The sequence below is a fragment of the Triturus cristatus genome, chromosome 7 (genome assembly GCF_964204655.1).
Source record: "Triturus cristatus chromosome 7, aTriCri1.1, whole genome shotgun sequence".
Taxonomy (NCBI): Eukaryota; Metazoa; Chordata; class Amphibia; order Caudata; family Salamandridae; genus Triturus; species Triturus cristatus.
The window spans coordinates 948,430,875-948,454,189 of NC_140590.1; the positions used below are offsets into that span (position 1 = coordinate 948,430,875).

Consider the following 23,315-nt stretch of genomic DNA (forward strand, 5'->3'; position numbering starts at 1 on the left):
CGCTTTCTGCGCCCTCCTAAATGCCACTTTTAAATTGCATTGATTGGGCTTTCTCTTGGTCCAGTATCAGTCTCTGTTGCTAATGTGTCTCTCTCTGCTCGTCAACATGTTTCTCGACCATCCCCGTCGTGTGTGGCAGCCCGGGATGAGACAGCTTCCCGGCGCACACACAGCCGCACCCAAGCACTTCATAGGTCTTTAAAAGACCATTTGCATGTTAATGAGGCCTTGCTGTTGTTTCACCCCTTCTAAGAGCCCCTGCAGCTCCACTCTGCCTATGGCTTAAAAGATTCAGCCCCCCCCCCCCGAAATTTTTTCTTAGCCCCCCCCTGAAATTTGGCTCTAGTTGCGCCTCTGTTCTCAATAGTGTGTTCTTCTTCACTAGCTGCAAGTCTCTGTTCTCACTCCTAATTTTTGTAACGCTTTCTTATGACAGATCATTATTTCGCAGCGCTGTTGGCAGAATTGGTGACATTTATTTGATTAACCAACCAAAATCCATTTTGAATAAGGCGCAGTCTGAAACTCCTGGCAGTCGGATATTTCGTGTAGTTATCCGACCTGATCTTCGTCCGAGATCGCACACACTGAACCACCAGGTCAGACACCCTCTGAGCTTTGATTGGGCTGCCCCTACCTCGGTGTCACCCCATGTGATGGTGTCACCTGGTGTGATCCGCACACCCGCACCCCCCTAGTGACGCCACTGACAATGAGGGCTGGTTACCAATGAGTATGAGTTCTTTTAATCATCGCCCCCTCGCTTTGTTTGACGTGGGCCCCTTTGTAAGAATCCAGCTGTGCCTAGAGTTAAATTTATTTAATTATTGAACATTAATACATGTTTTTATCCTGTGATATCATTTCCACGTTTGCAAATAGTAAACTGAATAACAGCAGTAACCAACCAGAGTGGTTCGCTCATTGTGCTATATTCAATCGGTTGACGTTCTTATGTTTGGACACTTTTGATTGGGTAGTTCACTTCTATCACCAAAGTAGGCTCTAGTTCTCTCACTCACCTTTACCCTGTCCTAAAGGATGCTCTTGCTGTTTTCTGAAGCTTGTCTACACAGTCCAGCAGTGCCTCCTCCTAATATTGAATTGCAGGGCGAACATTAAGCAGCGTTCACTGTGTCTGCAGGGGTTGTTGTTACAGGTTGTCATATTAAGGCGGCATTGCCCTTTACTGAACTTCTGTGTTCTTTTTCAGGATTCTGTGATACTTGTTATTTGAAAAAGCCGAATACCATGGAAAGTGGAAATCACATGAAGAATGCATCCTAATGACCACGTCCACACACGTCGGCAGCAAAGAAACCTTTGACAAAACAAGCTTCAGAAAGGATTGCCCGCTGATTCACGTGGGAAGTTTCAAGAGCCTCGAACTCAGATGGCTGAGCCTGGGCCTCGGCACGGCGGGGCTCTGTCTAATACCGCCCTCTCAAGCAGCAGCAAGCCGCCCTTCCATGACTTTGACTGCCAGCCTTATGTTCCAGTTTATATCCTGCTGATTATTGCCTACAGTATAGTGACTCTTGTAGGACTTTTTGGAAACATTTGCCTGGTAATCATTGTGAAGAAGCAGAAAGAAGCCCAGAATGTCACCAACATTTTGATTGCTAACCTCTCCTTGTCTGACATCCTGATTTGCTTCATGTGCATTCCTTTCACCGTGGCCTACACCTTGATGGATTATTGGATCTTTGGTGAGGTCATGTGTAAGGTCAGCTCCTTTGCTCAAAGTGTCTCTGTCTCTGTGTCCATATTCTCGCTGGTGTTGATTGCTGTTGAAAGGTATCAGCTGATTGTGAACCCACGCGGGTGGAAGCCGGGCGTCTCGCATGCATACTGGGGCATCCTCTTTGTTTGGCTCTTCTCTGTGGTCATCTCCATTCCATTTTTCATCTTCCACCAAATCACAGACGAGCCATTTAAAAACATCTCGCTGCACAATGATTTGTACAAGGGTAAGGTGGCCTGCATGGAGGTCTGGCCTTCGGTAACCAAGCGACTTGTTTTCACCACCTGTCTGCTGGTTTTCCAATACTGTGTGCCGCTCGGCTTCATTTTCATCTGTTATTTGAGAATTTTTGTGTGTCTCAGGAAAAGGAATGGCAAGGGGGATAGGCTGAAGGAGAAAGAGAGCAGGCTGAGCGATAGCAAGAGGATCAACATGATGCTCGTCTCCATTGTGGTCACCTTTGCCGCTTGTTGGCTGCCCCTGACTATCTTCAACGTGGTGTTTGATTGGCACCATGAAGCCTTGATGAGCTGCCACCATGATCTAATGTTTACATTGTGTCACCTGGTGGCCATGATTTCCACTTGTATCAATCCCATCTTCTATGGGTTTCTGAATAAGAATTTTCAGAAAGATTTACTAGTCGTCATCCGCCACTGCAAGTGCACAGCACCCCTAGACGAATGTGAGAACATTGCCCTATCCGCCATGCACACTGACGTATCAAAGGGATCTCTGAAGTTAAACAACACACCAGCCAACATCTAATGCTGCCCATCCCCTGAATACCCCCAACATTGTGTTCCCTCCACTGTTAGTAGATATGTGCTTTTGTGGTGTCAACAGGTAACCATAGGCTCGGTGTGTGTGGATTGTTTGATATCTGTAGGCCCTGGGTTGACCTATAGAAATTCAAGATCCACTGCCATAACACAACTCTAACCACACACAAGCTGTGCCTGTTTGTGTTTGAGGCGTATCTCGCGTGTGTGACTCAGTACACCAGTGGCGTAGTAAAGGGGTCATGGCTCCTAATGCAAGGAAGCAAATTGGGACCCCATGGCTCTGTACCATACACAGGGGCATGGCCATCCTTCCGGGGGCACTTGCCAAAAATGTAAGCTGGCAGCCGACTGCCCCTTCCACCCCTGGTCCCCACCCTTGTGGGCCCAGGCTACACCACTGATATCTATGCTCCTTCAGTGGACTATTGGTCTACAGGTGTTGTAGAAACGAATATGCAAAGGTACATCGAATGCCCTACAACGCATGCGATTACAACGCGATCGTTACAATGACCGCGTTGTTACATTGCGAGCCATTACATCGCAAGTCGTTTCTACGACTTGGTGTAGGGGGCGCACTGGTCTCAGGAATAGTATAATTTACTATTCCAACTCCAAGGTGTGCAACAGTAGGGAAGGTGTTGGAATAGTAAATTATACTATTCCTTAGTTTAGCGCACCCCCTACAGCAAGTCGTAGAAACGACTTGGGATGTAATGGCTTGCGTTGTAAGAACGCAGCCGTTGTAACGGCCGCGTTGTAATTGCATGCGTTGTAGCGCATGCGATGTAAACGGTTTTTCCCAGCAGAAACAGCAGCCTTCTATAAAAAAAAGAAATACATAGAAAATATCATGAAGGGTATTCCCAGCGTTAGTTTGAAAAGTAAGCTCAAAAGTACAATCCGAGACTTGTTAATGTAAAAGACAAGAAACCAAGAAACCAGGCCTGGGATTGTCCTATCAGAGCAATTGCCAGCATTGGGAAAAATAATTTTGTATGAAAAAGAGTATCCATGCATAAAGGTGGCTTGTCTGGGAGCGGGCAGGTCTGGTACTATACCAGGTATGAAGTATCTGTGTGAAACAAATACAATACATATTGTCAAAATACTTTTGTGATATTGTTTCCTAACCATGCCGCATTTATCATGAATCGCATTTGTTTCAGCAACTGTAGGGAGGATTAGAATTCTGTGTGCTCAAATAATTTTCAAACATGTGTTAGTCCATGCCATTGTTTATGACTTCTGCCTCACATATATGTAACTCAGAAACACATTAACACGTGGTGTTTACAAAAGTGTTCTTCTGAATGTGAATTTTGAGCAAGGGTTGGCTTAATAAGGATGTATGCTCGAGAACCCCTGGACACCTAAAAGTGCTGTTGTGACCTGAGATGTTAATTCTGTGCAACATACCATTGTAATTACATTTTACCACACCAAATATATTGTCTATGTTAAGAAACGTTTAAATAAAGTTAAAGAAGGCAACTTTTCTAGGCTTTTTGATCACAGCTGGAAGAGGCAATGATATCGGTTCTCTTTGCATTTCATGCATCACACAAATGATAATGTGAACAGTAGGGTTCACATAAAAAGAGATATTTGGCACGAATGACTGTTAAATTAGTATTTAGATGGAAGGGTATTTACAGTGATGGTGTTCTCTTCCAGGGGCCACTGATCAGTAACACCCAAATCATACTTTCTTTCATGGGTGCCTCTTTCTAACCTGATCCCCTCGCCCCCTTTAAATTTTCAGTATCGCGTGTTTAAACAAGCATTGGCATAGCCAATAGGTCTCACCTTTGGGATCTTATAAGTGTTTAGCCTTGCAGTTCATTATTACATGGCGTGATCAATCACAGAGTGACACACACTTCTGTAGGCCAACACTGAGGAGTGTAGAATTGGGTAGAAAATGCACCAAGAGTGACTACTGTGTTTAAATAAATAAGCCGTCTGCCGGAGCATCGTACAGCTCCTGCAGCGCTCAGGCTGGCAGTAGCCGGGCTGACTCTTCCTCTGTAAACAGACCCCACATACATTAGCGAATAAAAGCTAATCAAGCCATAAAAGTTTGTGAAGTATTACAGAAGTACAACAGCACAGACATGTGCAGAAATAAAATCCATGCCATGTAAACTCACACATGCATCTTTCTACACAATACATACCTTGCCTAAGTAGTACAGGAGTGCCAGAAGCCAGAAACGCTGCAGTCAAATGCGCACTACTGCATCCCATCCGTGAGTGTTAGAGTGCACCAGCCATCATTGCCAGTTCGACTGCTCTTTCCTGCACTCAGCCAAACAGGAAATTACCTCTTTGGGGTGTGAGTGGACTGTGCCAATTCTATGGGGGCGAAGGGAATTGGCTGTGCAGGCAGTTACCTAGGCACAGAGCATGGTACCAATAACAAAAATATTCAAATAAAAAATAAGTTCGATTGAAATCATCCTGCCCAGCTTTAAGAGCGCATGTCATACCGGATGAAGGGGTGAGGTCACCTCTGCCTAAGTTACAGAGTGCAGGTGTTAACATCAATGAGCGCTGACAGGGTAAGGCTCGCACATGTGATTGGCTCACACACGTGACTGGTTACGTGCAGAGGCCACGCATACATCGCAGTTGCAAACTGGTCGGCAATGCGTTAAATGCCTGGGAGAGAAATTGCCACATTTGCGGCGCATTAGATTAAGTAGCGAAAAACACATTTTGCATGAGGTACAATTTGTACTAAGTGAGAGTTGCATGTGGATGGGAGGTGCACTGTCAGGGGTGTGGCTCTTGAATAAGTCAGCCCCTGATCAACACACACGCAAAAGTTATACTTTGGAAAGCCACAGGAATGGGAGTTGCCTAAATTTAAACATGCAGCTCTAACTAGCACCATTAAAGAACAAAACGTTAGTGGCTTAACGTTACAAGAAACAGGCTGGCCTTGAGAGACAATGTGCAAAAGTGATTCACCACACAGAAAACAAGCATTGGCCGCGCGGAACGCACAGATGGGGGCTGCAGCAGGAGAGAGAGAGGTGAGGGAGGTGTGTGAGCGCGCGCGAAAGCACTGCTAAGCAGCATTTAATTGTCCGATGGCAGGAACTGGTCGGGGAAGGGTGGAGCAAGGCGCGCTGCATTGGAGAGGTGGAGCGAGGCGCGCGCGCTTTTGCACGTAATCGCAAGCTGGTGGCCAAGCCTTTGGTAGCAGCACTTTTAAAACCCGCTTACAAAATGTCTCACAGAGCTGCGCATCGGCTGACTCAGTGAGACCTAAAAAAGCTCTTTGTAACATGACTATCATTTCAGGTATACATTCGGAAAAATCTCTTTGTAAAGTGCCGATATTACAGGTTTACAAGCTGACGAATGCAAAATGTAGCTTTGCAGAAGTCTCCTTGCTTTATTACCAGATGAAAAGATTTGCTATTTAAGATTCAGTGAAATAGATTGCGGCTGCCTGCGGCGCACGCAGTGGGCCCTGTAAGAGGGCGGCCCCCTTAGTACCGCAAGAGGCACATCCTCGCGGACCAGCTGCCAGCACCCCTTCCCACGGGAGTCCAGTCTATGTCCGGCGCCTCTGCGGCATCATTTCCAGGGTGCAGTGGGCTTGGGACAAGTATTTATCCCTGCCCCCACCCATTGATCATCCTCTTTGTTCGCTGCTGGACACGCTGTTGGCCGTGTCACGTCGCATTCCCGGGCACTGAGGTAGTGTCCGGGTGTCATTTGGGTGGTGTGAGTTCGGGCCTATTGTTCCTGCAGGCCCCTATTCCCACTCTTTGGGGACAGTCTTTTGGCCTCCGTCTGGCGGTGCTATAGTGTGGTTCGAGAGGGGGGGAAATGAGCAGCGGGGTGGGTGGCTTGCGGCCACGTTGGGTGCACAGGCCCCCACTTGTGTTTTTTAAGTGTAATGCTGATATCGATACGGTCACGGGTTTGACCCATGTAGCCCTCAAACCGCCTCAAAAAGCTGGGCCCGCATAGGGCAGGAAACGGACATGGCCGCAGAATGGTTTTATGTGCGGTTGTGGGGTGAGTTCGGGTTACACTGCCATAGGTTCACAGCAGCTGTGGCGTCGTATGGTTAGCATACTGCTTAAAACACAACACACTACCTTACTTTGTTTTTTAAAGGGATGTCCCTTGCTTAGAGTTTCTTTGTTAAAACGTTGACTAGAAATGTAAAATAATTTTGTAAAAGTACACTGCATTTTTAATTCTAATTTTAGAGGAGTTTTATATGTGACCCCAGAGGCCTAATGCTTAAGACACTGGCTTCCCATGGCAAGGGGTTATGAGATCGAGACACATTTGGGGTGGAAGAAAGACATTTGCGTGTTCTAGCTTTAGAATTGATGATTCAGGACATCTGCATGGCCTTGCTAGACAATTACAATTTCCGATAATTTTCTGGCCGGCCAGTTGGTCGCGCCGTTGGGGCTATTTTCGGTGGACGGGGGTTCCCCGTGCAGGGGTGTTGCACTCCTCTGGCAACAACGCATTGATTTTGCTGCAATTATGTATAGAGTTTCATACTTTGCTTTCCTCACCTGCAGAAATGTTGACAAGTGTTTTTATTATCGAGATTCATGGGACTCTGTTTGCCAACCTCACAACAATGGAATGCTGAGCTGGCCTTACTGGCATTCTAGCTTGGGTGCTGCTAATCACAGGGAAATTCACTCACTGAACTGTAAATTTTGATGGTTTTGTGTATGTATTTACCCTAAAAGAGCATCCATGTGAGTCTGAAAAAAGTTACAAAATGTAGCTAGTAGACCCTTTTTAGATCAACTATTTACTTAATACCTCATTTTCACCTGCTAGGGTAGAATATTTCTAGCATTCCTACCAACTAATGACCCAGAGACAAAGCAACAGAATTTTTCAAAAGCATCAACCTTTCATGATGCCATGGGGTTCTAATATGGATACCTTTATAAACTCATTTGGGGGGATTGCAGCACGGTCGGTATTCACCTTACTGTTCATAACATGTCAGTTTATTTGTAATTGCTCATAAATACCAGATATATCTAGTTCCTGGGCTCACGAAAAGGGCAGACATTTCTCTAGCATTCCTCAAGTTTCTTTACAAGCCACGCTGAGATTGTTTAGTCTCAGCAAAGACAGTGCAAATGGGTGCAATGGTAATGTTTTGCCATTTAGGATTGGTAAACTGATAGGAAATAAATGCTTCCATTCTCAGTAGACCAATCACCTGGTAAAACAAAGTATTCATTCATGTTCGGCACGCGAATGAACTAGGTTCGTGTAGGCTGGGGTTTGTGTGGGGTTTGGATCAAGGGGTTGCCCATAGTGGGGTAATAGGATATGTTGCTGTGCAATGGGCTCCTGCTCCTCCAAGAGAAATTATCAAGCCCTGCCTCTGTGCTTTCCGGAGTCCAGCCGGTTTACAATTATCCCAAAAAATAAATAAATAAATAATAAGTGTAAGCGATTGTTGATCCCGCCATGTTGGGGGTTAGACCGGGGCAGGCCGGTGCCACCCATTTTTAGGCGGGTTTTCAGTGCAGATGTCTCAGTCAAGCACAGATGCTTTACTGAACCATGTTGGAGAAGGGTATCCTGCCAGGTTGGAAAAATTGGGTGTCCAAGAGTTTCATAATTACACCCCAGATCTGACATCGCCAACATCTTTTGATTTTGAGGCAGGACACAGTGCTTTCCGGTGCGGGATCATGGGTAAAAACTTCAGCCAGGTGGCTCACTTTGGTAAGGTAATGCATTGAAAGGGGAGTTTCCCTAGGCATTCTGAGTTCTTACACTTCAATATCCTTCAGTGTGACAGTTTCAGGGTTTTGTTTTTTTGTTTATGTTCATCGTTCACAGAGAGGCAGGGAGTGGCGGATTGCCCCGACTTTCAATTGTATGCCAGACCCTGTAAATCACCCAGGCACCGGGAACACTTTTCCGGCAAACACATAAGCAGAACCTGGAACTTGTCTATACAACTCAGACTAACTGGGGGGCACGGGCTTTTATGGTTGACTTCTATGTGACGTGTGTAATGAGGCGAGGAGACGTGGGTAGAGGCAACCTGCTTTATTGTAAGCCCACACATGAATGCCATTAAAAAACGGCTCCCGCCCGCTCCCTTCAGAAACGTTCTACCGTGCACGGGCTCACGTGCACATACACAAAAGGTGGGACGGAGTTGCAGAAGGGACAGAAGACAAGGTAAAATCAAGACATTACATCTTCTCCCGCTTTTTATAAGACAAGCTAATAAATCACCAGGTCTAAGAAAATGACAGTGGCACAGTTCCTATACCCTGGAGAAAAACAACTAGCACATTACAGAGTCTTTAAATCTAACATGAGGAACAACCATTCTCTTGTTCCGAGCAGTGCCATCTTGACTGGTTACAAGCCTAGGAGGAGATATGTCGGTATGATCCCCAGCAGTGGCTGGAGCAGTGCTTGCATCACACAGTTGACTATTATCAGCATTGGCAAGGATGCTAAGGCTTCATTTTGTAGTCCATGATGCTTGCTCACTGGTTCTGGGGTCCTGCTACTAACAATGTTCGATCCATTCCACCACTGTCCGTTGTCAAGTAGAACAGCAGTACCCTTGGTCTTGACCACACGCCTAGGCTCACTGTACTTGCTCATGTTTTTTTTTTTTTAGGATACTTTACTCTCACCACATCGCCTGCCTTCACAGACATCTCCTTCACCACATTCCTGGCATTGTAATTGATACGCATGCGTTTCTGGCGTTCGTCCACCAGGCTTCTCATCTTGATCTCTTTTTCTCTGGAATTCTCATTCTCCCATTTTTTCCAAGCCAAGGACCAATATGGCTGCAATTGTGTGATTGCTGCTCTGCCCCTGATTAACTCAAAAGGGATCCGACCAGTGGTATTGTGTGGAGTGGTGCGGTATGACCATAACCTGGTACGGAGAGCTGCCTCAATAGGGATGTGAGATTTTAAAGCCATTTGGATGGTCTCTTGTACTATGCGATTGGCCCGCTCGTTTCCCTGTGGGTGGTACAAAGTGGATCTCACATGCTCTATGCCATTATTTTTCATGAATGAAAACAACTCAGAGGATACAAATTGCACCCCGTTGTCAGTGACTAACTGATGCTGGAAACCTTCTCTGCAAAACAACTCCTTCAAGAAGTTCTCTATTTCACGTGTGGTAGGTTGTGACACAAATTTGACTTCCATCCATTTACTGAAATAGTCAATTATAACTATGACATAGCGCATTTCTAAGTTCAAAGCATACATTGGTCCAATGAAGTCTATGGCGACTTTTATCCAAGGTACCTCTGGTAGTTCCACGGACGTCATAGGGCAATGGCGGGTTGTCATTGACTTGTCTGCCTTGGTGCAAACTGAACAATGGGTGACGAACATATCAACATCATAATCCATTGAGGACCACCAGTATCTCTCCCTTAACTTTTGTTTGGTACCTGTCATCCCCACATGTACTTCGTGAGCTAATGTTATCAACCTTTTCCTCAGGGACATAGGTGCCACCAAAGTCTCACCACGGAGAATGATATCTTCGACAACACTGATGTCTTATTGTATTTTCCAGTATGGTCTAAGTGCCTCGTCTAAGACTCTTTCTCGAGGCCATCCTTTGATCACGTACTTCTTGATTTCAGCAAACACATTGTCACTCTTTATGGCCTCTAACCATTCTGCTTTGGTAATGGTACCATTTGATTCTTCATGGCTAAGCAAGCACGCAACAAGCAAGTCCTCTTCCTCATCCTCATCACAAATTTGATTCACTCTCACAAGGGGCACGTGACAAGTAATCAGCCGACACATCTACTCTGCCAGGAATGTATTCCATCTTGATCTGATATTCCTGCAATTTTACACGCTAACTTTGCTATTATTGGAGAGGGTCGACTTGAACCTTTTCCTTCTAGTATGCTGACTAATGGCTTGTGGTCAGCGCGGATGGTGAATTCCTTGCCCCACAGAAAACTTTGAAACTTTGTAACAGCCCAAACACAAGCCAATAGTTCGCGCTCAATTACAGAGTATTTTGTCTCTGTGCCTCTTAGCTTGCATGATGCAAACACAATGACTTTTTCACATTCTTCTGTTTTTTTGGCTGAGCACTGCCCCCAGCCTGATTTGGCTGGCATCTGTAGTCACAATACTTTGCAACTTTTCACTGAATGATTGCAGTGATGGTGCTTGTTCAAGTTCTTTTTTTTATGATCTTTATGCTTTGTTCTCAGTTGTCGTCCCAAATGAACTCTGCATCCTTCTTTATCAATTTTTGTAGTGGCTCAACTTTGGTTACATAATGTTGTATGAAATTTGAGTGAAATTTACACATGCCTATCTTTTGGGTTGGGTGACAAGGAGATTGCAGATATCAAGGACGGTTTTGGCCGAACTCCATTTTCATCAATGAGGTGTCCTAAGTACTCTACAGTTCCCTTGAGAAACTTGCATTTGTCCTTTTGCAAGGTAAGCCCACATTCCTGAATCCTTGCAGTACTTTTCTTAGCACGACTAAGTGTTCTTCTTCCGTCTTGCTGTAAATCAGTACGTCATCCTGAAATGATCTCACACCTTCCATGCCACAGAACAGTTGGTTCATTATGCGCTGGAATACAGCAGATGCTGAACACAGCCCGAAAGTTATTCTGCAAAATTGATAAGCATCTTCAGGGGTGATGAATGCTGTAAATGTTCTTGACTCCTCGAGTAGCTGAATCTGGTGGTACGCTGCACTGAAGTCTAGTGTTGTAAAGATTCTCACCTGATCCAACGTCATCACCATCTCGTTTATTAGGGGTAGAGGTTGGCAATCTGCTACCACATGTCTGTTTAGTTCACGAAGGTCTATACATAAACAGATTGTTCCATTCTTCTTCTTCGCAGTAACCACGGGCGAAAGCCATTCAGACGCATTGATTGGCTCGATTATTCCTTCTTTGCACCATCCTTCCAGAATGGCTTTGACTTCAGCGCAGGCAGACAATGGTATGTTTCTCACACATTGTTTCACAGGGTAAGCATCACCCTTAAGAATTATCTCATGTTTGAAATCCTTCAAGCATCCCAATTGCTCGCTGAACACCCCATTGAATTCCTTGAGAACAGCTTCCAAGTCGTCCTCTTGAATACTGAAGACATAGGGTGGTTGGCATGGGTTGATCATCATCTTCAGTTTTTGTTGTTCTAACCAACCGAGGATATTCACATTATAATCTACTACGAAGATCCTTGTGAAGATTTTCTTTTCTTTGAACGACAAATCCGCTTTAAATACTCCTTCCAACTTGATTTAGTGTCCGCCATAAGCTTCTGGACCAATTCAGCTGGCCTCTAATGGTGTCTTGCACTTTAAATCATTGTAGGTGTCCTTTGACAAGATCGTAATTCTTGATCCAGTGTCCACCAACATCTCAACGTTTTCTCCGTATACACAGACATTGCATCTGGGCTGGTTCTGCACGTCTTCCCTGTCAATGATGGCCACAAGTAACACCAAGTATTGAATCAGTTCCCTTTCATCAGAGTCTTCATCTGATTTGGATTCATGTACTGTGTATATCTTTTTTGAACGTGGAGTTCTGCAAACCTTCAGAAAGTGTCCAATTTTTCTGCATCCTGTGCAGATCTTGCCCCATGCAGGACATTCTTTGCTGGTTGCTACATGCGCACTGGAACCACATCGATAAAAGCTGGATTTGCCACTGTATGTGCTGGGGTTTTTCCTTGAGTAATTCTTCCAAGGGAGATTAGTTGTTGACTACTTACGAACTAGGTTGACACTCACTTGCTGGCTATCAGGTTTGTGCAGCAACTTCACTCCCTTGGCTGACCTTTCGATGCTGTTAATGGTCGAAATTACTTTCTCCAGGCTCGGATTTCTATTACACAATAACTTCTCTTGTGCCTTCACACATGTGGTCCGCATCACCACTTGGCCGTGTATCATTTCATCCATGTCTTTGAATGTGCATGTTGCGGCCAACATCCTTAGTGTTGCAACATAAGATTTGATTGCCTCATCTGGTGCCTGGTATCTGTAGTACAAATTGTATCTTTCCATTATAACACTCATAGTAGTATCAAAGTAATTCTTCATTCTTATCTTGGCTTCAATGAATGCATTCCCCTCTTGATTCTCCTCCTCTTTTTCTACAGGGGTTATGTGATCAAGCAATCTTCTTCCTTCTGCCCCCAAACAATTATACATCATGGCTTACTTCCTGGCTGGATTGTACTCAGTCCCATCAATAGCCTCCAAATATTTCTCAAAGTATTTAACCCATTGGGTCCAACTTTGAGCAGGTGGCCCAGGAACTTCCAAAAAAGTGCTGGGCATAGCCACTGCATTCATTATTCCAGCCATGCCGACAAATTTCCACTAATTTCACTGTAAATATGGCCAGAGTGTCTTTATACACTGTGAGGAATTATTTGTGATGCTTTCGCTCCCCCCGGTGTCCGCTTCAAGTATCACCCACAAGGATAATGTTTATGGAGTCTGTCACTCACCGGCGGTTCAACTCCTCTCAGAGGCAGCAAGAGAAACAATGCCAACGAGGAAGGGCCTGGGACGGCATCCGGCGAGGACGTGGAACTGCTGATGATGAGGAGGAGTCGACTGACACTCCAACTGCAACATCGAAGAGCCGGTTAGAGTAAGCATCAAAGGCCAACAGCCAGCCATCAAACACTGCCAAGATGTACCCCGTAGATATGGCAGGTAACGTTTCGATCCCATAATCGTCACCAGAAAATGTATGTAATGAGGCGAGGAAACGTGGGTGGAGGCAACCTGCTTTATTGTGAGCCCACACACGAATGCCGTTAACAAACGGCTTCCACCTGCTCCCTTCAGCAATGTTCTACCGCATGCGGGCTCACGTGCACATACACAAAAGGTGGGACGGAGGCGGGGAAGGGACAGAAGACAAGGTAAAATCAAGACATTACACGTGCACTGACTGATTTTGAGAACAGGACTGGTGAGCCGCAGAGGCTGCTTTGCATCCTCGCCATGGAAAATGAACAGCTATTTGTTATTTTTTTAGAGAGTTCGCATAGGCTGGAACATGATGCTGCATAGGACAGGGCAACAGAACCAGAGGTGATCAGTTTTAACATGACCTCCTCCCGGCATTCATACACGGGTCAAGGGTCTGATGCAGGGGCAGCTACAGGCTGAGCAGTTAGGGAGCACAGCCTTGATGAGGGGTAACAGTGCTTTGCGAAATAGTTCGTAAACACTAATACGGAGGGTTAATGTCAATGTTCACTGTTGCAGGTACGTCCGTAACAAGGAGATGCGGCTGGCTTAGGGTGCACATCCATTTCACTTTATGGTGTATAATCCAGTGTTATTCTGCTTCTCTCCAAGGTGGCACAGCATCATCACAAGGACCCATAGTTCATTCCATCAAGAATAAAAAACATCTATAGGCCGTAGGGATAGCTGAGTAGGTAAAGCTCCACCGCGAAATCTATGTAGGCTGCAGGTTAGGAGTTCGTAACTGCTTGAAGGCATTAAGGTCTCGCTCCTCATGGTCAGCATCAGATGATCAGCACCACACAACTTTAGGAGTTCTGCCAGCTTATTCTACAATATGGGTTCAGCGGATCAGTGGGACACTCATTGGAGGTACAGTCACTCCAGGGGGGCATCAAGGTCACTTATTGGGACTCAAGGAAATAATTACTCGAACAGAATATGGTGCTGGGATAACAACCTTGGTCCCCAAACATCAGTATTTTGCTGTCCCACCTGGTATCACAGACTCCAGCTGACCCCTGCCTTTCCCTCAAGGGGTCTGGCATCTGGTAATAGTTCTAACATGGGATAGGCACATTAGGAGCAGTGCGGCACATTCACTTCAGCTCCAGCTAGGCAGTTTTTCGAACACAGGTATTAATCCCACCCTTCCAACCTCATTATCATCCCAGGCACTGAATAATAGAATAAAATTGTACTTTCAACCGGGACTGGGCAAACAATTGGAATGTTTTTAGTCGCAGCTTTAGCCGGCTGATTTCATTGTGAGTTCCAGAGGTCGAGTGGTTGTTATCTCCATGCAAATTGTTCACAGTTCAAAACCAGGGGGAAGCAGATTTTGAGGCAGGGAAGCAGATTTTGGGGAAGGTCAGCAGACCACAAAGGTGTCTCTGCGGGTTTGATGTGTCTTTCTGATCATCGTGGCCGAGTAGAGCCATTCTATTTTGCATACTGCCAGTGTCTTGTGTTCTCCAGCTGCCCCACCACAGAGACATTTATAGGTATGTCCAGTGTTACATTTGTGCTTATTAATGTTTTCCGGATCAAAGTGGAATTTTGTATCTTTTCGGGGGGAGAAATATAAATTAGGTTCCTAATTACTTACAACAAAGCACTTTAAGTTGGGGGGTGTAAAATTTCAAGTTTCAAATATTAGATTCCCCCGTTAATGTCGGCAACCGCCCACACTGTTACCAGTTATGTAGCCTGGGAAGATTCGGGGCAAACAACACAGATTAAACTGCACATGCAAAATCCCTGTAAGATAGGAGGGATACATGGCAATTACATAAGGACATATGAATGGATGGGCCTGCACCCCTATGTAAGAGTTCTTTTGTACTATTAGTGCAATATCACTAAATCGCGTGACTACTTGTTGGCGTGCTATCGCGTTGTGGAGTTTTAGCCCTAACCCCTATTTAGTAATGAAAAAGCTCAAGGTTTGGGATAACCCAAACCTACTTGATGCACAGCTGAAAACGCTAATGTCTCAATGGACTTCACAATGTTTTTTTTTTAAAACAACTCAATATCAAGATGCTTACAAACAAACTAGACCACAATTGCAATGAAAATTAAAGGCAAAAGACTTGTATTTTTCATTAATACAAATGCCATTACTCAAACATAATTGCATCCTCATAGATTGATGATGTGATGCCATACAAAACTCATTATCTCAATGATACAAGAGAATGAAATATACATTTCAACATAATTCCCATTTCAAAATAAGTCCCAATGCATTTCGGGTTATTATAAACCCTTCTTCAGGGGTTATTTAACATCGTCGAAAGAAAGCTGATTCTGAGGGAGTCCACCGTTCAGAACTACAACAAAAATTAGAATAACTCATGAGAGTTCCTATATAGTACAATTCAAAATGTCTGAAATAGGATTTTCACTCAAAGTAAAGGAATACTCCCACTTAACCCGTGCGCCAACAGAAGCATGCTAAATGTGCTCAGTGCCACTGAAACTTAGTCATGCATAAACTAAACATCAAACGAGAAAAACGAAAAAAATCAGCTCGTGAAAATGAAGCGGTGCTAAGATTACAGAGTCCTTTGTGCGTTTATCGTGCTTACCCAACGGAAATAAAATGCCAGAAAGCGGTGCATATGGGATCTGAATATTAAGGAGTCTAGGCACGAAGCGCCGAGACAATGTGAGAGCAAGTGCAAGTCCGCCATGCATCCGGTATTCCGAAAACAGAAAGAAATCCTGGACGAAAAAACCAATCAGTGTAAGAATGAACAAACTAAAATTTAAAAAATCATCGTGTGTCTCATGTGCTTACCCGACTCAAACAAATTACTGGTAGCCGGGTTACTCTGAAAGAACAGAGTGATAAATGCCAGTGAGATTTAACCAGGGTTATCTAACATAATCTTCACAATACGCCGAGCCCAACTCAAATGAGAAAGAGACCGGACTCGCCTGGTTACGATGTCAAGGCTTACCGACAACTCTAAGGTTGAAAAGTCTGTGCCGACAAATGGAGGAGCTAGAAAGTAAATAAGGTTGTCACTACATCTCCCTTGTTTTCATAATATTAAGCATAAACTAATAGCAGAATATAATCTGCGAGCTCACCTCTCGTGTTAAAATGGTATGCTTCCTATTCTTAGTTGCCGCCATCTGCGTGCGTGTAAATGTATGCGTGTATAGATCGTTTTGAACACCTTTTTTTAACACGTTTTTTTACACTAAAGCATACTCCACAGATGAAGCAGAAACAATCTACTCATTGATTAATGAAGCCCGCATATTCAGTACCACCGCAGGAACTACAACTCAACTACTGCGACAACTAGAATACACCACGAGAAAGGAGATTAATCAACGTCTCCATGCCACCATGCTCATCGAATATCACAAAGTAAAACGCATTCCTAGGGGATTGAGGATTGCCCTAAAACCCATGCTCTTTAAATTCAATAAGACATTTATGGCACGATGGTACGCCATATTAAATAAATGCTCCTTGGACCTAATCCTCCTGATTATTGAAGAAATATCAGCCATACTTACAGAACTTTCACAGGAAATTAGTAAATTAAAAGATGAAATTACTGAGCGCATGGAACAGGAGGACTGGGAGAAGGTTCTAGAAGAGATTAATAACAGACTTGACATCCAAGCCAGAGAAGTTCATGAACGGAAAATCAGGAAATTCAGACAGGACACAATTGACTATAAACTGGATAAAGTGTATACATGGGCCGAAGCCTACGCTCAAAATCGTTTCTTCAGAAAGCCAGGTAATACTTCATTAGAAGAAAGTGTAGTTAATGATCAGGATCTGTCCTTACAACGACCACCGGCGAATACAATCACAGTACTAACTAGGAGACAGACTACAGAAGTAGCTACTACTTCGGCGTTGAAACCGTCTTTTTTGTCCGAGGGTCAATCCTCAAATCTACCACCAGACAAAGGCACCACACAACAAGACAAAGTACCGTAGGGGACAAATCAAAAAAGACCACAGAAACAGGCAGACCACAGAGAAACCTCAAGAAACAAGTTCCCTCGTGATGAACATCTAAAAATAAAGGGCACTTCATATGTTCCCACATACACATCAAATCAGTTTGAGACCAAACTATTATTCAAATTCATGCGTAAACTGAGATTGAAATGGTTTTTCTTCACGAATACATCACAGGAGGAATGTGACAGACCAATAGAATGCTTCCGTCCAAAAAGCAAGTTCATGTCTCCACTGTCACAAAAGACTTTAGACAGTTTTGAAATTCTGGTTAAGAAAGATCTGGAACAAATCAAGTATACAAAACCCAAGCATACCAATTTATCAAGGAAGGAATTACGCATCCTCAATGCACTAAGACAAGAGTATAACATTTCAACTAGCAGATAAAAGGGGTGCCCTGGTTGTTCTTGACACTGAATTCTACAAACACAGCGTTAACACTCATGTCAATAACATTGAAACTTATATTCAGTTGGACACCGATCCGACGAGAGAATTTAGGGACCTTTTGGGGTCCTTATTGCAAAAATGAGTGGATAATGGCTTGATCACGGAGAATATCAGAACATTTCTATACATTGAAACCCCGAAAACACCTCACATATATATGCTTCCCAAAGTACATAAGAATGCAATTAACCCACCATTTCGACCAATAGTAGTAGAATGTGGATCAATACACGAACACATAGGACAATTCCTAGATTATCATTTACAACCTCTTGTACAAACGTGGGAAACATATGTCAAGGACACGACGGATTGCCTTTTGAAACTAGAAACCAAACAACATCATTTTGAGGAGGACATTTTACTATGCACCAATGATGTGGTTGCCTTATATACATCCATTGCTCACAATGAAAGACTTGAGGCTGTGGAATGGAGACTTTTACAATCCTCAACAGCACATGACATAGGTATATTTTTACTGGGGTTACTACATTTTTCATTGTACCACAGTTATTTTCTTTGGAAGGACCGTTATTATTTACAGAAAACAGGTACATCCATGGGATTTCCGTCTTATGCTAATACTTTTATGGCATATTTTGAGCACCAATATATCCTTCAGAACCCAGTATGGCGTGAAAATGCAATTATCTTTTTACGTTATATTGATGACATCCTTGTGATTTGGAGAGGATCCAAAACAACATTGGAAGCATGCATTCATGAACTTAACTCATGCAATTCCAGGATACAGTTCACCCACGACATTCAGTCTGAAACTATTCACTTTCTAGATATTGAAATTCAGAAGATGGCAATAGGCCTACAAACGGCAGTGTACAGAAAGCCCACAGATGTGAACAACGTGTTACACTATACTAGTGCACATCCATACTCACTTAAGAAACACTTACCATTATCCCAATTCACCGGGATTAAAAGAATAACCTCTGACCATTCGCTTAGTGAACTTCTCATTGAGGGACAAACAAACAGATACAAGGAAAGAGGTTATCTAGATGATGTGTTGACACAAGCAGTAAGAACAGCTGCCCTTAAAAAACGTGAAGATCTCTTACTTCAAATGAGGAAATCCTCAAGTAAACGTGAAGTATTTGTCCTAAAAGATTCAACACAATCGGCACAAATTAAAACCATCATCAGGAAACGTAGGGAAATAGTTGCACAAGAAGTGGACTTTGTTGATCTGTTTCAAGACCAACCTTTATTTGCACATAACAGATCTAAGAATTTAAGGGAACTTCTTAAACCAAAACATCCCTCTGCAAAACAAAGTCACAAAGGAATGAGAAAATGTCACAATTGTGGCCAATGTGGCAACATTATTCTTGGTAACACTTTTGCTCACCCACACACCGGTAAAAAGATCACACTCAGACATTCATCTGATTGCAACACTGAGAGTGTAGTTTACGCTATTCAATGCCCTTGTGGGCTTGTTTATGTAGGCAGGACCTCAAGGAAAATAAAAACACGAATTGTGGAACATAAAAGTATGATTCGGAACAGGAATCCAAATTCATGTCTAGCAGCACATTGTGTGAACACATCACACACAATACCTCAGTTGAGGTTCACTATTTTAGAAAAAATTGACGCAACTCCAGGCATAGATCGACACACAGCCCTAGCATGCAGAGAGACCTTTTGTATCAAATATTTAGGTACAGTGATCCTCGGGGGGCTTAATGATCATTCCGAACTTTTATGTTTTCTATAATATAATTCTTTGAACTCATGCAATGAACATGTTTATTAACCTTACTGTATATTCATATTAGCACTGTGCTAACATATTTTTCAGAGCACATTCATTTGTTCAGGATTTGCACTCATCTTATTCTCTTTTTTTCTCCTTTTCCGTTTTCCTTGCTAAATTAGCTCACCCTTACGATACGAACAGGCACTTACTATCACTCTTTTTTCAGAGGGGTTCATCGATTGAATCTCATTTAGGACAAGACTTAGCACACATCAGCATGTTCACAATGTTATAGCTGGATTATGATTTGTATTATTATAGACTGAATCTTACGAGTCACCATCACGCGAATATGTAGATCTACATCACCATTAACATAGTGATTGCACCAGCAGACACGCATTATTTTTATCACCGTTTTTTATCCTATTGTTCCATAGTCAGGTTTTCAATAAAGTTTCGTGAGTGTTCTCATTCAAACTCCACATTTACCTCCGCCCCTTTAAAACGTACTATACACGCATATGTTTACACGCACGCAGATGGCGTCAACTAAGAATAGGAAGCATACCATTTTAACACGAGGGGTGAGCTCGCAGATAATATTCTGATATTAGTTTATGCTTTTATTTTTTTTATTTTTATTTGAGTACAGGCTGAAGGATATAGCATACATTAATACATGTATTTATTTTTACAATCAATAAATTATTTTGATAAGTGGGGGGAAAAAAAAGAAAAAACAAACAAGAGAAAAGGAGAAGAGAAAATAAAAAACAATCCAGAACAGAGGGGAAAGATCACACTATTCCATAAACGTACCCCAATTCTTTTTATATTTCATCAGAGAGCGTGTCCCCCTAAGATTAGCTAATGCTAACTCCATCGAGTGAATCTCGGTTACCAGCGCCCACCAATCCCACACCGTTGGTGGGTCAGGGCGAATCCAGGCTCTGGCCAGAGTTAATTTAGCACAGGACATAAGAATTGAGGCCAGAGCAGGCTGTGGGAGAGAGATAGGATATATATCTAATAGGACCGATGCAGCAGAAAATGGAGGCAACTGAATATGTTTAATTTCAAGAACCTTCTGAATATCCCTCCAGTAATCTACAAAAGTGGGGCAAGAAAACAACATATGATCCAAGTCTACTGCATGAACGGAGCATTTAGGGCATTTTGTACTATCATTTAAAGAATTATTAGAGGACCACCTGGAAATAAGTTTTGGAGTGTAATATAACATACAGCTCGTTCTGAGTTGTTGTAACCTTAAACTTGAGGATCGTACATTTTCATTAATATTTGAAAAAGATCGTTCTATGTCCTTTGGTGTAATATTAGAGCCTAGTAGCCTGCTCCATTTGTCAGCTAGTTTGGAGCAGTCGTTTGATTTAAAACTAACTAAAAGGCTGTAGGTGTTACTTATTACGGATTTAGTTTCTGTGGAATATAAGTGGTTCCATATATCGCTATCAGAGTTTTCCACGAGATGTTTTTTATTGATCAGATAGTCATGTATCTGTCGATGTTTATATCGCATAGTTTCAGGGAGATCATAAAGCCGTTTTAAGGCATTAAAATCTAGAAACCCTTGCGTGCCATATAGGTCCCCTAATACTCTGATGCCCAGCCTTGCCCAGCCGTTGTCGATTTGTTCGTAGAAAATTGCTGGAAGCCCAGGGTTACCCCATAGAGGTAATTTTGAGTGGAATAAACTGGTTTTACAGTAGGTTAGTATATTGTCCCAATTTTTTTTTAAGTCTCTTGCGGTCTTAAATTTGACTCTTTTAAAATAGTTGGGGTCATTAGCTCGTAATAGAAACATATTTGAATCTTGTTTTAGCATAAAGGAATGAAAAAAAAGAGCGCCTCCTCTGTTTAGTAGAGAACGTATGCGTAAAACAAATGTGGACCAAAAATATAACTTGAAATCAGGAAAGTTAAGTCCACCGGTGTTCGTGCTATTTTTTAAAAGATTCAACGACCTTCTAGGTTTTTTATAGCCCCAGATGAAACTGCTGAGTACCCCATCAAGTCTTTTAAAGAAGGCGTTGTTTAGGATTAGTGGAATAGAACGAAATAAGTATACAAATTTAGGCAGAACCTTCATTTTAATTAAATTAATTCTTCCGATTATATTCAGAGGAAGCCTATGCCATTTTTTAAGTGTAAGTGTAGTAGATTTAATTAGTTCATTATAGTTTATATTATTAATTTCTTGGAGTTTGGCCGTTAATTTGACTCCTAAGTAAGTTACATTTTTACATATCTCAGGGACCGCGACAGCTGGGATGTAGTTAGCTATGATTTGAGTCTTTTGGATATTGAGCTTGTATCCGGAGACTGTCCCAAATTTCCCGGCCTCAAAAGCAATGCCTCGCAGTGCCTCCACTATGTCTTGTGAATAGACCGCGATGTCGTCGGCATATGCTGTTATTTTTAGCTCTTGTGTACCTGATCTAAAGGGAAGGATTTGAGTTTGAAGTTGAAGGGCGGACAAAAATGGTTCAAGCGTGAGAGCAAAAAGGAGGGGAGAGAGGGGGCATCCCTGACGGGTTCCACGTGAGATTGAAAAGTCTGTAGAGGTCAGACCCCCGTAACAGGTACAAGCCGTAGGGTTATCATACAGAGCCTGTATACCTCGTAAGAATTGCCCCCCAAACCCCATTTTGGAGAGGACACACCAAAGATAATCCCATCCCACACGGTCAAAAGCCTTCTCGGCATCCAGTAAGATCATTCCGAGTGGGGTGGATTCTGTTTCTGCTACATCGAAAGCTGTAATAGCCGTGTTCACGTGTGTGGTTGTGTCCCTCCCGATTATAAACCCGTGTTGTTGGGGATTAATTATTTGGGGCAGAATAGGTGATATTCTTAAAGCCAAAATTTTTGCGAATATTTTGGCGTCGGTATTAATTAGAGATATAGGTCGGTATGACCCTCTCTCCTCCTTTGGTTTATCTTTTTTTTGAAAGAAAATTATTTTTGCTTTATTCCATGATTTTGGAGCTTTCCCATTATGCCCGACATATTGCATTACCTTCAAAAGAAGGAGGGCCAGTTCATCCAAACATGCCTTGTACAGTTCCAGAGGTATTGTATCTTCCCCCGCCGATTTCCCTATCGGTAGTAGGTCTATTGCTTGACATAATTCTGCCCAGGTGATAACATCCGAGAGTGATTCCATTCTTAAATCAGTCGGCAAATTTATTGAATATTTGTCCAGATAGTCCCGTATTATTTCTAAATTTGGTGTGCTTTCTGGAGTATATAGAGTTCTATAGTAGTCTGCGAATTGTTCCACTATATCCGTCGGTTGACTATACATTTTGTTGCCATTGCCCCGAATGTTGGTAATCAGTGTTCGAGCTCTATCCTCCGCAGCTTTATAGGCCAGGATTTTGCCGATTTTATCCCCACCTTCATATTGTGTTATTTTAAATTTATGGATATTTGCGCTGCTCTTTTGAATAAATTTAGCTTTGACTTTGTTTTTGAGTGAGGTAAGTTTGAGACCTATTTCTGTAAATGTTGGTGATTTTGATCGTAGTGCAGAAACCAACAATTCTTCTTGAGTCATTATTTCGGAAACTATCTGGACGCTGTTTTTTTTGCGTTCGGAGTTTTGTCTAGTCAGATATGCTTGGGTGAATCCCCTCATACTAGCCTTGCAAGTGTCCCAAACCGTGATACATATAGCTGTGTTGGTATTGATTTCCAAGAATTCCGTCAGATGTAATTTAAGCTGAGTCAAATATTGCACGTCTGTGACTAAATACCTAGGGAAGGAGAACGGTCTAGGCGGGGGCCTCCTATGTGATATAG

At 43.0% G+C, this 23,315-nt stretch overlaps 1 protein-coding gene across 2 annotated transcripts in view; it reads left to right on the forward strand.

Moving 5' to 3' along the window:
• The window catches only part of LOC146810900 (neuropeptide Y receptor type 6-like), a 355,496-nt gene extending 351,473 nt beyond the window's left edge, over positions 1-4,023 (forward strand). For both annotated transcript variants that reach the window (XM_085617964.1, XM_085617965.1), the window contains exon 2: positions 1,214-4,023. In XM_085617964.1, coding sequence (XP_085474090.1) covers positions 1,394-2,512 — 1,119 coding nt within the window. In that variant the 5' untranslated portion in view covers positions 1,214-1,393 and the 3' untranslated portion in view covers positions 2,513-4,023. The remainder of the gene's footprint in view (positions 1-1,213) is intronic.
• The last annotated feature ends 19,292 nt before the right edge of the window (positions 4,024-23,315 follow it).